Source organism: Podarcis pityusensis (assembly GCF_964106645.2).
Source record: "Podarcis pityusensis genome assembly, chromosome: 9".
Classification (NCBI taxonomy): domain Eukaryota; kingdom Metazoa; phylum Chordata; class Lepidosauria; order Squamata; family Lacertidae; genus Podarcis; species Podarcis pityusensis.
In genome coordinates this window covers 33351178-33365323 of record NC_138034.1, presented here as the reverse complement: position 1 = coordinate 33365323, position 14146 = coordinate 33351178, and the positions used below count along the sequence as shown (strand labels likewise).

The following is a 14146-nucleotide window of genomic DNA, read 5'->3' as shown; positions in this document are numbered from 1 at the left end:
CTTAGAGATGGCATGGAGGCCAAAAGGGGTCTTCTTGCACTGTCAAGCATTCTCAGATTGGGAGGAGTAAGACAGACCACCTTTTACAAGCAAAGACTGCTTGCTCTGGGGGCTCTTTCCTGCGGGAACTGTTGGTAAGATGAAATCGTTTGTACACTTTCCGGGGATGATTCTACCCCCAAACTTCCCAGTCCTTGATGTCCTGTGCCCCTCCTTGAATAATGGGCGAGATAAATGGATTGACAAATTGGTAAAAACTGGTAAGAGACTGTGGGTTGTTGTTTTTTGGTTAGGTGCTTTTCTCTCTGTCTCTTTCTCTATTTTCCTTTCACATCTGTGTCAGCAGTAGCACTTCTTTCAGATACCACCAGCTGCAAGTTGCTGTCTCCCATCCCCTGAATGTTGTGTTGACCAAAGCATGGATGCCACCATATCCCATGCCTTTGAATGATAGGGACATTCTGGGGGGAAAATGACAGCCAATAAGAGCAGATTTTACTTACTTATTCACTTGCCAGTTTACATACTATCCCTCCCTTCCTTCAAAGGAGCCCAAGGCAGCAAACACATTAAAACTAAAACAATGCAATTGAAACATTTAAAAACAACCTTCTAAAAGCAATCATCTGTTCTCAAATAATAACATCTGAGTTGCCAGGGACAGGCCTTTCAGCCATCAAACGCCTGGGATTTGGCATTGGGGATAAGTTTGCTGTTCACCCCCGAAATTTGTCCCATGCCTGAAAAGCAGTGCCGTAATTTCCTATTAAAACCAATTCAGCCTCAAGTTTCTTCCCTCCTTTGCAAGCTTTTTCCTTTACACCGTGGCTGGCTGGACAGTTCTGCATCACAACTGCCGTGTACGCAATGTTCTTCCCTGCCATACAGCCTTGAAACAAGTTACCTTTCATCCAAAGAGAACTGTGTAGGAGCGGTGCAACAAAGCACAGTCTTCGCCTTAAGATCTGAAGGTGTTTTTGTGCAATTCATAATAGATAGAGATTTGTTCCATCAGTTAAGTAATGCCAGAATGAGTTTTTAATAGAAAAAAATGCCCCGAGACAAATTCTTTAGAACGTCCATAATTATATCCCTGATTTATTAACATGAAATCTGCGTACAGCATGCAAACAATTATAAAGCACTAATCTGTGCTAACATGTTTACATTGTTAGCAGTGGAGTCTAATTCAAAGAAAATACATCTGTTTACTTCTCTGGGAAACATTTCCAACTGCTGCTGTGATGTCCATGTAACTGTTGACTCAGGGCAGAACTTTGGGTCCCACTGAGAAGTGAGACCCAAACTGCAGCAGGTCAGCTGCATATTCCTGCATTGGAGGGGGTCAGACTAGATTTCCCTCAGGGTCACTTCCAGATCTATTATCTATGATCTGTATTTTGAAGTAAGTGCAGTAGTACATATAATCATATAAAGAGGATGTGAGACTATTCAAAGTAACAACAACAACAACAACAACAATTTATTACTTATATCCTGCCCATCTGGCTGGGTTTCCCCAGGCACTGTGGGCGGCTTCCAACAGGAGATTAAAAATACATTAAAACATCAGTCATTAAAAAACTTCCCTAAACAGGGCTGCCTTCAGAGGTCTTCTAAAAGTCAGATAGTTGTTTATTCCTTGACATCTGGTGGGAGGGTGTTCCACAGGGTGGGTGCCACTACCGAGAAGGCCCTCTGCCTGGTTCCCTGTAACTTTGCTTCTCACAGTGAGGGAACCGCCAGAAGGCCCTCGGCACTGGACCTCAGTGTCCGGGCCGAATGAAGTATGTGAAGTAGTGCACTTTCATATCTAAAGAGAGCCCACCTCCATGCCCCAATAAGACCAGTTGTAGTATAAGATCACGTAACTATTCTGCTTGTCTCAGTTGTGATTCACCTGGAAGATGCTGCTGACTGGGAGAAAGCACTTCATTTTCTTCACCTCCGGCCAAATGAGTTGCCAAATGACCAGGATTAAATAGCCTGACCTGCTCTTCCTTCTTTAACAGCACCTTGATATTCAGAGATCAGAAAGTTTAGCTTTCTACAGTATGGGAGAGAAATATTATCACCTCAGAATATCTGCAATCTGCTGTTCAAAGCATAGCTAGAATTGCCAGTTCAATCCCTTTCCCCAGTCCATGGGCATTCTTTTTTACAAAAGTAATTTTTAGAGTTCTGCCTTCTGGTCAATTAATAATGAATGTACTATTTTTACACTTTCTCGTCATTTTTTGCTTATCTTTTCTTAAAATCACCTGTTTGTTCTAAGTAGTAGAATCTTTTGATCTTTTCAAAGATCTGGATTTAAATGTTAATAGATTCAGTTAATTCCACCCACCCTCACCACAACAAGTAGTTTTAATTAGCTTTGAACTGTTTCACAGCCTAATTTTGCTGACAGATAAACACAGCAAGGTGAATCACTTCTCAGACTTGAACATAAGTGATTATTTTGTTTAGCCTGCATTCTTGTTTTGGATTCACAAACATCCGAAAAACCATTTTATATATATATATATATATATATATATATATATATATAACAATATACAACACCTCTCAGATTAATATTCTTCATGTCTTTCTTGGGAAACATGCATGCTCACTGCCAGAAAAAGCAGAATATTATTCTTTAGGCAAAGTTATGTTATTTCAGGAAATGTTACTTTCTATAGCTGCATTACTATGACACATTGTAAAAAAGTGGAAATATTTAGAATCAGGGAGTTTTTCATTCTAATTCTTGAAGTAGAAGTATTATATATTTTTAAATATGAACGATAGTGCAGTTTATCTGTACATTAATCTAAAATTTCTTATAGAATCAAAAATTCAATTTTGGAATCTGAAGGTATATAAATGAATTTGAATAAATTTGAACCATGAACAACAAATGAAAATTATTGTTTTTAAGGCAGCAGTACTACTTACTTGGGAGCAAGCCCCATTGAACTCTATGGCACTTATATCTGAGTCGACCTGTATGGAATTCCATTGTTAGCTGAGGATATTTACCGGTATCCTTAGTAAAAACTATACTCTTCTGTGTAGTTATTCACTTTCTTTCATTGTGTTTGTTTTTTCATAAATAAAGTATTACATCAATGGGCAGCAAATGTTGGTGTGCTGTCTAGTACACTCTGGTGCTATAAAATATCTCATTCAGAAGGAATGTCTTAAAGTATTGTCTCATTCCCTTAAAATCTAAGCAAAAATTTGAGAAATTTTTCTTGAGGGCCGCTGCAGCTATGTGACAGTGTAAAGCAAATAATTACACAGATTATTGAGCAACCATGCAACAAGCTTGCCTTTTATGGCACTGTGTACTTTGTAATATGTCTTTGAAGATTGCCATTTGGGAAGCTTGCGTGGAAACTGTATGTCAAAAGAATTCAGAGAATTGCTGAAATGGCTAACCTATGTTTCATTGTACCGCTTTAAGCCTTAAAAAAATATCATTCCAGTTCTTCTGTAACAAGCAGGAATAATGGTTCTTTAGTATTAGATATTTTTTACAAATATCAATAATGGGGATTTTATGAAGTCACCCAAAAGCCCTCTATACAATGAAGTTGCTGGTGATAGATTTAACGCTTGAAGACAACTGCAGACAGACCGTTCAGAGGCAAAAGAAGTCAAACATAAATGCTATCAGAAGAGATCTGATTTTTGTGGCATGGTGGATATTGAGATAAAGGATCTGGCTGTTCCTGTAATTCATTTTTAGGACTCTATCCACCAGTTCCTCAGCTATTAGTACTCAAGTTACTGATAACTTAGCATCCTTATATGCCTTCCAGTCTTAGTAAAAACCACATGTATGTCAATAACTTTAAGTGTATCATAGTTTGACATCACACCTGGAGGTACACACTCTATTGTGAATTGCATCCAATGTGAATTCAACTATCTTGTATTTTTTAAATCATATGTTTTATCTGTCTCCTCAATACTCTTGGATACCTGTGCTTTATCCAAGTCTGTAGAATTGCGTATCTCTGAAATAAGAATAAAGTTTGCCATTCATAGTACTGAGACTTGTCAAGGCCCTGGGGGGAATTGGCAAATTGTAATTAGATGATGTAACTGTTGTAAATTGTTGAAATGCCAAAGTTATGCTGGCTGGCATTTTGGAATGCACACTAAAAAAAAGGCCTTATGACAACAAATTTGTTTTTGTTTCATTCTCAATAGAATGTTAATGGCCAAAAGAATGTTAAAGGCACATTTCTTTAGCAATCTCCTCACATTCAGAAAAATTCTTTTCCCCCACCTCAGTTTTCTGTAAACTCGTGTGCTCGATGTATGTGTGCGGTTTCTCATTGAATATTCTTCTTTTAAAAGGTGGTTTTGGAGAGCGTGCAGTCTCAAAAAAAAGCGATGCCCTGTTTCAGCTTATAGACAGCTTAAGAAGATTTGGCTCAGGTATTGTACTATTCCAGTGGGTAGATGTCCAGATTTTACAATGCCACTGAGTACTGTAAGATTTGTCTCCATCACAATCCACAGAGGTGTGCACACTTTGATTTGCTAGCTCTTGCATGTACCAGCTTCCCTGAGATCAGTGGAGGCACACAAACTGCAAGAGGGGAGGTGTGAATACAGACGGGATTTCTATATTGAGATCAATGGACAAGCTCCGGTGGATTAGGGAATTCTATGTATGCTGTGAGTAAAAGAGACCCTAAAAATATATATTATTGGGCTGAACTGCTTAAGCCTAGTTTATGAGAAATGGGAAACTCTGAAAAGTGACTAAATTTATCCCAAAGTTCAAGTTTGACAGATCCTGTTTTATATTTAATTTCTGGAATCTAAATATAGAAGGTAAATCGAAATTGCAATTACCTCTCAGTATATGACTTACTGTTCATTCATTGGGGAATGCAATAATATAGGTTGGTGATATGGTCACTGATACATTAGTTACAATCACTGAGATAAATTTGCATCCACCGTTGAGGGAAAAAGTGGTGGGGTGTCAAGGCTCAGAGAATACTATCCCTCCCCAGGTGGCAGCCAAAGAAAAGTCGTTACCACATAATTTATTCAGTATTCACACACAGAGAGAAAGGGGCATAGTCTGTATGCAATGATGGTGTTGCTCCAAGTAAAGTCCCACCCCCCCCCATCTCCCCTAATCTACGTTATAATCTGAGCCTTCTGCCACTGAGCTCTCTCAACGCCCATCTGGTCCTGGGAGAAGGGGGGTCAGGAATGCTTTCCAAGGACATTGAGTCTGTCAGCTGTCTCTCCCCTCTCTCCTTCTTGCTGTTCATCTTCCAATATTTCCCAGCTTCTGCTCTCTGCAGCCTCTGAACTATGCCCTTCTGCAAACCACTGATCTAAATCTATACTGTCCTCCTGTTCTCAGGAAGGGTCAGCAGAAGGGGGGGGGGGCGGCGGTTCCCACCATTCCTCCTCAGTCTAGTTTCTGACATAGAGGGAAGTAGTTGCAGAAGGAATGAGGTGTCTACAGGAGAAGAATTAGGATCCTCTTTCTGCCTACCGCCTACCACCATCTCTCTTGCAAATTGTCCCCTGCAACAGGGGCACCCAGGGTTTGGAAAAGTGACTTGGCTGTGTAACATCATGCAGCCCTGGTAGTCTTAATTTGCCTGCCTCTTTTTTAATGTTTAAGTGCTTTCTATATAACAACATGTGTGAATCCTTATAAATAAAGATTCAGTTATGCAACTGTATCTGACAAACCACTGCATTAAGGCAGAGTTTCATAGGACTGGCAACAGGATCCTGTGTGCCAGTTCAAGGAAGCTGTTCTGCTGTCTCAGGACTTGAACCCAGTTCCAAGTCTGGTACTATGGCACGAGCATGCCTGTTGTCCAGGGATTTTTCAAGCAGGTGCAAACAGGGACACATGGCAATGAAGACATGAGCTGCATGGTTGCATGGATTTGGCATCGGTGCATGATAAACAACTCCATAGTATTGAGCTGTTAGTTCAATTCATTTTAAGCATTTGTTAATTCATGTTTGCCCATTGCATTGCAAGTCTGGGTATATATATAGGGGGGAAATCCTTCTATCTTTGAAGAAGATATTTTCATTAAGGAAATTTTAAGCATTTTGTTCCATTTTCTATTATAAATATCATTGCAGGTTTTCAGCAAAATAATATAACAAAGGGAAGAGCAGCTCTAACATTCTCAGGGAGCTATGAGAAGAAACGGTTTCCACGAGCAGCTACATCACGCACAGAACGGATATGGCCTGGGGGTGTCATTCCATATGTTATTGGAGGAAATTTCACTGGTAAGAAAGACAAAAGATACACTTTTATCCTTGAAGGAATTGACCCTTAGAATTAGTAGAATTTTTAAAAAATGAAACAGAGGTCTTGAAATGGATTCTCTCTTTCTTGTTTTCTAGGTGTCCGGCTATATATTACAATAACAAACTCTGAAATAAACACATATTTTATAGTACAAGTGTCTTTATACAATTGTAGCTCCTTTAAAGCTTTCTATACAAATGCTTTAATTCCTAAAAATTAAATGTAACTTGAAAATGCTGTGAATTAAGTAGCACTCAAGTGACTAAGGTGCAGTGTATGGTAGCAAACTAACTCAACTTTTCCCTTTATCATAATATCTTGAGATTCAGGTCAACTTAAATACACATACAGTTTAGCTTATATGAAAATGTTGCAGTCCCTGTGCTCAATGACTCCAAGATGCCTCATTTCCACTGAAATAAATTCAATGTACATTTCACATGGTTGGCTAAAAGAAATAGGGATACATCACAATTAAATACCAGGAGAGCTTTCTAATATATTTAAAAGCATGTGTAACATGATAAAACAACACACAGGTTCTTATCCAGCAAGGGATATACTCACAGAAACCTGCATCAACATGCATTTGCCCTCCAGGTGGATAGGAGCATGTGATGGTGGAGGGAGATAGGGAGAGAGAGGAATAAGAGCAATTTTCTTGCCAAAAAAGTATACTGGAACACAGATATACCCGATTATCTATCTCTGCTTCCCAATTAAAATGAATAGTCTTTCTTGGTCAGAAATTTCTAATTTAAATGATACGGAATGGGAGCTAATTGTTTAGAACAAGTGATTGGGACCAGTCTTACTACAAAATTATTGTATGCCAAAGGCAATGTACATCAGATTTGGCAAAAAAAAAGGCTCAGGAAAGGGAGAGAGACTCCTATTAGTTGCCAAGCAAATGAAAAGTCCAGTCACTGTGTCAGCTCATCATTCACTCCTCTCTCATCTACTGCTCATTATCTCCTGGAATACGGTATTGAAATTTGTCCTGGAATCATGCAGATGTGCTTGGCAAACCTGCATAGATTAGAGAGCTCTGAGCACTGTGTGTTCTGTAGCCCACTCTCCGTTCTGTTGGTATAGGTGGTTTTTGATACCAGACTGCCAAAGCAATGATCAGGTCCATGTGTGCAAGAAATTCTGTTGCAGCTTGTGTTATGCTTTTGTCGGGTCAGCTGTTTTTTTCACACAAGCTATGCGTGCACACCATTAGGAAGAGAGGTCTGCACATGGCATGCCTATCGCACAAACCAACAGATGAAACAGTTGTGTGAGTCTACACTCACTGAAGTTACACTCTGCTCATTCCTGTTTTTGCAATGCATGCACATTTTAGAGGCAGCTGAAGAAATGTGAAAACACACGCAGGAGTGACCAGTCAGTAATGTCTCTGCTTTCAAAGCATCCTGCAGATATTTCATTCTGCTGCCTATAGCTTAGTTCAGTGCTGTTTTTTTCCCGTTGCTTTTAGCCTGTCAGTCTGACATTTCTATCAATGCAAATTTTTGTCTCTTGCATGCACAAAGAAGACGACACAATGGTAGACTCTTTTTGTATCAGTAGCATCTAATGCAGGAGCTTTTAAACCTCCAGATGTTGCTGGTCTTCACCTCCCATGAGACTTCGCTAACATGGCCCTGGATAATGGGAGTTGTACTTCAGCCACCATCTGGAGGACCCCAAGTTCTCTTCCCCTGACCCAAAGGACTAATACTGAAGTCCCAGTACAACAATAAAGAAACCAAACGGCATGGCTTCTCAACATGCAGCACACCTGCACCAGTTGGAACTCACTAACCTAAGCCATTCCAGGTGTGATGTTCCAACAGTGGCTCAATAAACCTCTTCTGCTGCTTGCCTTGCACTGTAAAATGGGGTGGGGTGGGCAGGGCGTTGCTATTATTTACCACAAATTAAAACACATTACAACAGATTAAAGTAACTTAAAATCGCAAAAAATGGGATAGGTCATAAAATATATATCAATAACTCTACCATCAGCATTCTCCAAGAACTCTGTAGTGAAGGAGCTAGATGTTTTGTGGTTTTATATTTTGATTTTGTTCTGTGAACCGCCTTGAGACTTCCAGGTATATAAATTATAATTAATACTACTACTACTACTACTACTACTACTAATACCTTTGTGGAGAGTGAGTTCCACAACTTGGGGGCTTGCATAGACAATATGTTATCAAAAGTTTGACAAGATGTGGGTGATGGACTGTGCATTTGCATTTCTGGGTCACAGGATGTTCAAACCTGGGATGAAGGGTCGATTTGACAGTTCACCCATTTCTTTCTGAACACAGGGTTGTATCTACTGGTGGCTTTGTGCTAAAGGAAGCACTTCCACTCGTGTAACTTAACACACCCATTTTTATCAATCCCTCCTACCATTTGCAGCCCTCTATGCCATATCCTCCCTCTATGCCATATCCTGTGCTGTTCTGGAGGATCCCCCAGCTGTCAAGCGTAGCTTTTGAATAGGATAGGATGGCAAGAAAATCACTTCTGCTATCACAAAGCCACTGTTGGATATAACTTAGAAGTAATGAAAAAGCGTAATGTTATGAATTCACCTTGTAGGATTTGTGTGCATATTGGGGTACATTTTGGAAAATGTTGCCCTTGCTGTGCGAAGTTTATACTATTTGCCAGTCACTGTTTTCATTGCTTATTTCCCAAAACCTGCATTCAGTATTAGTTTGCACTTGAAACACTCTTGCTTGTTTCAAGTGCAAGTGGTTTCCCCCCCAAAAACCATCAAATTTACTTGAATGCTGTTGGCGTGAAACAGGATACATTTTTTCTCTCTAAAAATCATTTGTGTATTTCATTGCAAACATTGATTCCAGGCAGTCAACGAGCAATGTTCAAGCAGGCAATGCGGCATTGGGAAAAATATACCTGCGTTACATTCATTGAGCGAAGTGATGAAGAAAGTTACATTGTGTTTACATACAGGCCTTGTGGGTAAGTTGGTGTGAAAGTATGCTTAATGTACTCATGTGGTATGCTTAGAAGCACACAACTGGAACGGATGAGAAGATTGTCCATCCTCTTGCTTCAAGGCACACAGATCTACACTCTCTGCCTTGATCACAGTGCGCTAGTTGAGATGGTGCACTGCAGAAAGTTACGAGTAGAGCAAATTGCTTCAAGTGAGATGACTTAGGGGAAAGCCAAGTCCTTTCAAAAAGTACGTGTACGTGCATGTGTGTATTTTAAATTTAAAATATATTTACAATGATCCCCTCTTTGTGTATTGAATATCAATTTGCAGCATTGCCTTCTTTGTAAATGTGCATCGTACATGCATGTGGTACATGAGAAGAGTTTTATTACTATTTATCTGAAGCCAAATATAAAAAGTATAATGTAAACTCAAGACCCATGTCTGAGGTTTTCCAAGTATGCAAATGCTCCACATGTATGTGGAGCTTCCATGTGTAGAATGACTTTACCATTCATCGCAACACTTGAAACAGTTTTCTACATGTATCCTGTTGTGTGTACAGAGCTACCCCAGAATTTGAAGAAATTGAAGTTTCTATGTCGTTTGAAAGTTTTATAGACACCAGCTGGTAAACACACAAAGCTCTGAATAAGGCTCACAGTAGTCATTTGATGTATGTAATCAGCTTTCCGTAATTAAATATGCCTTTATAGTGGACGGGGAAATCAGTTAGTGAATCTGAGGCACATTTATCAGTATTGTAAGCATACATACACTTTGAAGTCAATTCTGTTGAAAATGAAACTTTGTCATCCCCCATGTGGTCTACACTTAGCTCTCCTACATGTTTTTGTAGGAAATCTTTAAACCTTGTCAAAGTCAGTGTTATTATACAACAATTGTCCGCAGTTTGTCCGCAGACAGCTTCCGGGTCATGTGGCCAGTATGACTAAGCCGCTTCTGACGAACCAGAGCAGCGCATGGAAACGCCGTTTATCTTCCCACCGGAGCGGTACCTATTTATCTACTTGCACTTGACGTGCTTTTGAACCCATTGCGGGGATTCAAACTGCCGACCTTCCAATTGGCAAGCCCTAGGCTCTGTGGTTTAGACCATAGCTCCACCCACGTCCCCTTGTATTGCACATATTGCAGCATATAATGCTGGTTACAAAAGAATGGATGTGTGATGGCACCCTGTGTTGTAATGAGCATTTGTGTCAAAACTAGTTCAAGACTGTGATACAGTACTCATAGTTGTTATTAGGGCAACTACCCTGCAATGTATACCACATGTGTATTAGATATCCTGCTCGCTGCAAGGATATAAAGAGCTAGTCCCTTGCAACCCTATCTGGTGGGCTTACCCAGTGGGATTTTAGTTTTTCTCTCCCATTTGAATGGCAAACCTTGTGCCATATCACAATGGCTTTGAACCCCTCCTTGCTTTCAGGAGGTTTGCCATGTAACATGCAGGGCTCTTTGCTTTGCAGAACTAGTTGCATAGTTCTTAGTATCCAGGTCCCTTGTTCAGTGGAATCTGAGATATGGTGCACTCTCTGAGTCCTCTCCAAGGTAAATAGGAATTCTAGTGCCACCTTTGAATAATTTTGATTTAGAAGTTGAAACCATGGGGGGGGGGGTGTTTCATTAACAGTCTCCGCCTACCAATGATAATTACTTAGATTAACCTCTTTGACAGAGGAACAGGGGAACTGTGATCCTGTTGTTTCTTCTCAATCTCTCAGTGACTTTCAATACCATTGACCACAGTATCATCTGGACTATCTTTTTGTGTTGGCAGAGGGGCACTGTTTTATAGTGGCTCTACTGCTACTTGTGGGGCCAAGTTCAGTGAGTTGCACTGGGTGACTATGAATCGTAGCCAGCTTAGTTTTACTCAGAGTAGACCCAATGAAATTCATTGACCTAAATTAGTCATGCCATTAATTTCAATAAGTCTCCTCTGGCTGTGACTAATATTAGATATAACCCTATGTGCCTGCCACCTGGCAATTATGTTGTGTGATGCCTCAGGGCACTATTTTGTCTCCAGTGCTTTTCAACATCTATATGAAACTTTTGAGAACCGTTATTAGGAGATTTGGATTGCAGTGTCATCAGTTAATACTTATAAACCCTCCAAAGGTCAGATTCATGTGCTTTCCCATACAGTAACAAGAAAACACAGGCAGCAAAACTTAGTTTTAAAAAGTGGTAAAATGTTTCTAAATTATTTATATAGAAACACAAAGATGACTTGCTAAAGCCACACGGTCTGGGCTTAGAGCAATTATCTCAGACGTCCTTTCTGGTTGGATTCACATGGTAGAAGAGAGAGGAAACAAGGTTTTTGGTAAACTTTCATCCCAAGGTGAGGGGGTGTGACTTAGTTAAGTCTGACAGAACTGTGTACTCTATGGCCTTAACCCCTTCATCCATTAAGTAGAGCTAAGCATGCTGGTTATACAAGACTGATACTTATCCCACATACTGTATTTGTCACTTGAGGCTCAAATAACCTTGATGGAGGGAGTTCCTATAACCAACTTCAGGTGATGTTTTTATCAGGACAGGGATACCCTAGCCACTGTGGTTCATGTGTTGGTAACCTCACGTCTGGATTATTGCAATGTGCTTGGAATTAGTTCGGAAGCTGTAGCTAGTAAAGAATCTGGCAGCAATGCTTGTTCATGCACATGCTGTATCTATTTTAAAAGTGCTGCACTATCTGCCTGTTAGGTACAGAGTCATTTTCAAAGTTTTGTTGGTGGAATAGAATGCCCTAAATAACTCAGGACCACGATACCTGAATGGTCACTTCCCCCAGCTGAGAGCCTGGGGGCCCTGCTCCTGCCTCAATCCACCTGGCCCAGGACAGGGCCTGGCAGGTTTTATAAGGACTGGTGCTGCTGCTCAGCAGAGAGGGCTTCTTCTTTTAAATTGCTTTTAAATTGTTTTTTATATCTTTTTAAATTCCTTTTTTTAGTGTAAGGGCAATTTGTGGGATGTGCCTGGGAGGAAAGGAGTGGGGGAGAGCAGTGGGAGGCCCAATTACAGTGGTTCTGGGTAGGAGGAGGTATGTTGTGGGAAGAGGGGGAGGCCAGGTAGGGGGCAGCTGGCACAGGCTGTCAGTGAATGTGCCATGTGCCAGCCCCTCCAGTCTGCACCTGCTGCTGTTGAATGCTAGGTCAGCCCAGAATAAAATCTCCCTCATCCATGATCTGATTAAACAGTGATTTTGACAGTATTTCACAAACGATCTTAAGACTTACTTATTCAAAACAAAGTTAGTTCTGAATTTTCATATGCAGAGTAATAGTTCTGCTTTCTGGCTTAAAGGCAAACTGCAAACTGTCATTAACGACATGACTAGCTAAATGATCTCATAAACTGACTTTTGCATTGTGAATTATTTCGAGTCATCATGCTCATGCAAGGGGGTGTTCAGTTCATATAATGTTAGCCTTCTGCTGTCATTATATAAGATGCTTTAGACTATCACACCTTTTACAGTCCAGCTGCCTAAATAAACACTAAGCACTTGACCTGGTTCTGTTTCCAAATTCCTCTAATCAGCTTAAAGCCCATCTTTAGGCTTTTAACTCTCAGGAGCATGAAAAAAATATATTACTCAAACAGCAAGTTTAATGTCATCTTTAGAATGTTTTGCGCTCTCTCAGACTGTCAGTTATTGCACTTTACTTGCCGTTATTGATCAGCTAGAATGATTAAATGGAATTAGAGATTCATAAATAGTTAGTGCCTTTAACTACTGTCTGGTGCAATAAAGATTAAAAAAATCAAGATCTGGAAAGTCAGGCTTTTGGCATGGTTTGCAGAGGATTGCTGGGCTGTGTGCCAAGCACACCTAGCAGAAGCGGCCACAATAGTGATACAGACCACAGTGTTCTTTTCGAGCATCACTCTTTTGTATTCCTAACCCTTTGACTCAGTACTGTTGCCTTAGTGGTAGTCTAGGCACTTAATTGGATGAATCAGATATGTTCTTGGCAGGCCGCTTCAAGCAGTGAGTCCCAATGACCCTGTTGTAGTCTATAGTAAGGCGGTTATTTTAAGACTCCGTTGCTGATGATTGCTGCTTTCTTTTGAAGTACAACTAATTATTGGCATGAAACAGCTAAAATGCCCTAAGTGTGATGAGCATTAAGAAACTGCTGATTTTGAAAATACAGTGGTACCTTGGGTTACAGACGCTTCAGGTTACAGACGCTTCAGGTTACAGACTCTGCGAACCCAGAAATAGTACCTTAGGTTAAGAACTTTACCTCAGGATGAGAACAGAAATCATGTGGCAGCGACACGGTGGCAGCGGGAGGCCCCATTAGCTAAAGTGGTACCTCAGGTTAAGAACAGTTTCAGGTTAAGAACGGACCGAATTAAGTTCTTAACCTGAGGTACCACTGTATTCTAATACCTAGTTCTTTTTCAGTAATGTAACTGCATATGTACATAGCAAGCAGCCTTATACTGAGTTAGAGCATTGATCTAGCCAGCTCAGCGTTAGCTACACTAGCTAGAAGCAGCTCTCTGTGGTTTCAGGCAACGAGTCTTTCCCAGCCCTACCCTTACTTGTTTTCTCCTGCCTGGACAGCTCAGTTAAAGTGTGGTGCTAATAACACCAAGGTTTCAGGTTAACTAGCTTTTTATGAATTAGGATCTGCAGGGCTATTAGAAGGTAACAAATGTATTTGTTGGTGATCTACAGAGAGCAGCAAGACACTTGTGGGGCAGCAGGTGGGGATATTGGGGCTGAACAGATGGGAAGAAGAGATTATATGTAGCACAGACTTAGAATGATTAACTTTTGTTTTTCAAAAAGGAAAAAAAGGAAAAATAATTTTCCTAAGATG

At 40.3% G+C, this 14146-nt stretch overlaps 1 protein-coding gene across 3 annotated transcripts in view; it reads left to right on the top strand.

Moving 5' to 3' along the window:
• TLL1 (tolloid like 1) overlaps window positions 1–14146 on the top strand; it is a 123878-nt gene that overhangs the window by 58666 nt on the left and 51066 nt on the right. For all 3 annotated transcript variants that reach the window (XM_081021698.1, XM_081021695.1, XM_081021696.1), the window contains 3 exons: window positions 4351–4431; window positions 6127–6279; window positions 9172–9289. In XM_081021698.1, coding sequence (XP_080877824.1) covers window positions 4351–4431; window positions 6127–6279; window positions 9172–9289 — 352 coding nt within the window. The remainder of the gene's footprint in view (window positions 1–4350; window positions 4432–6126; window positions 6280–9171; window positions 9290–14146) is intronic.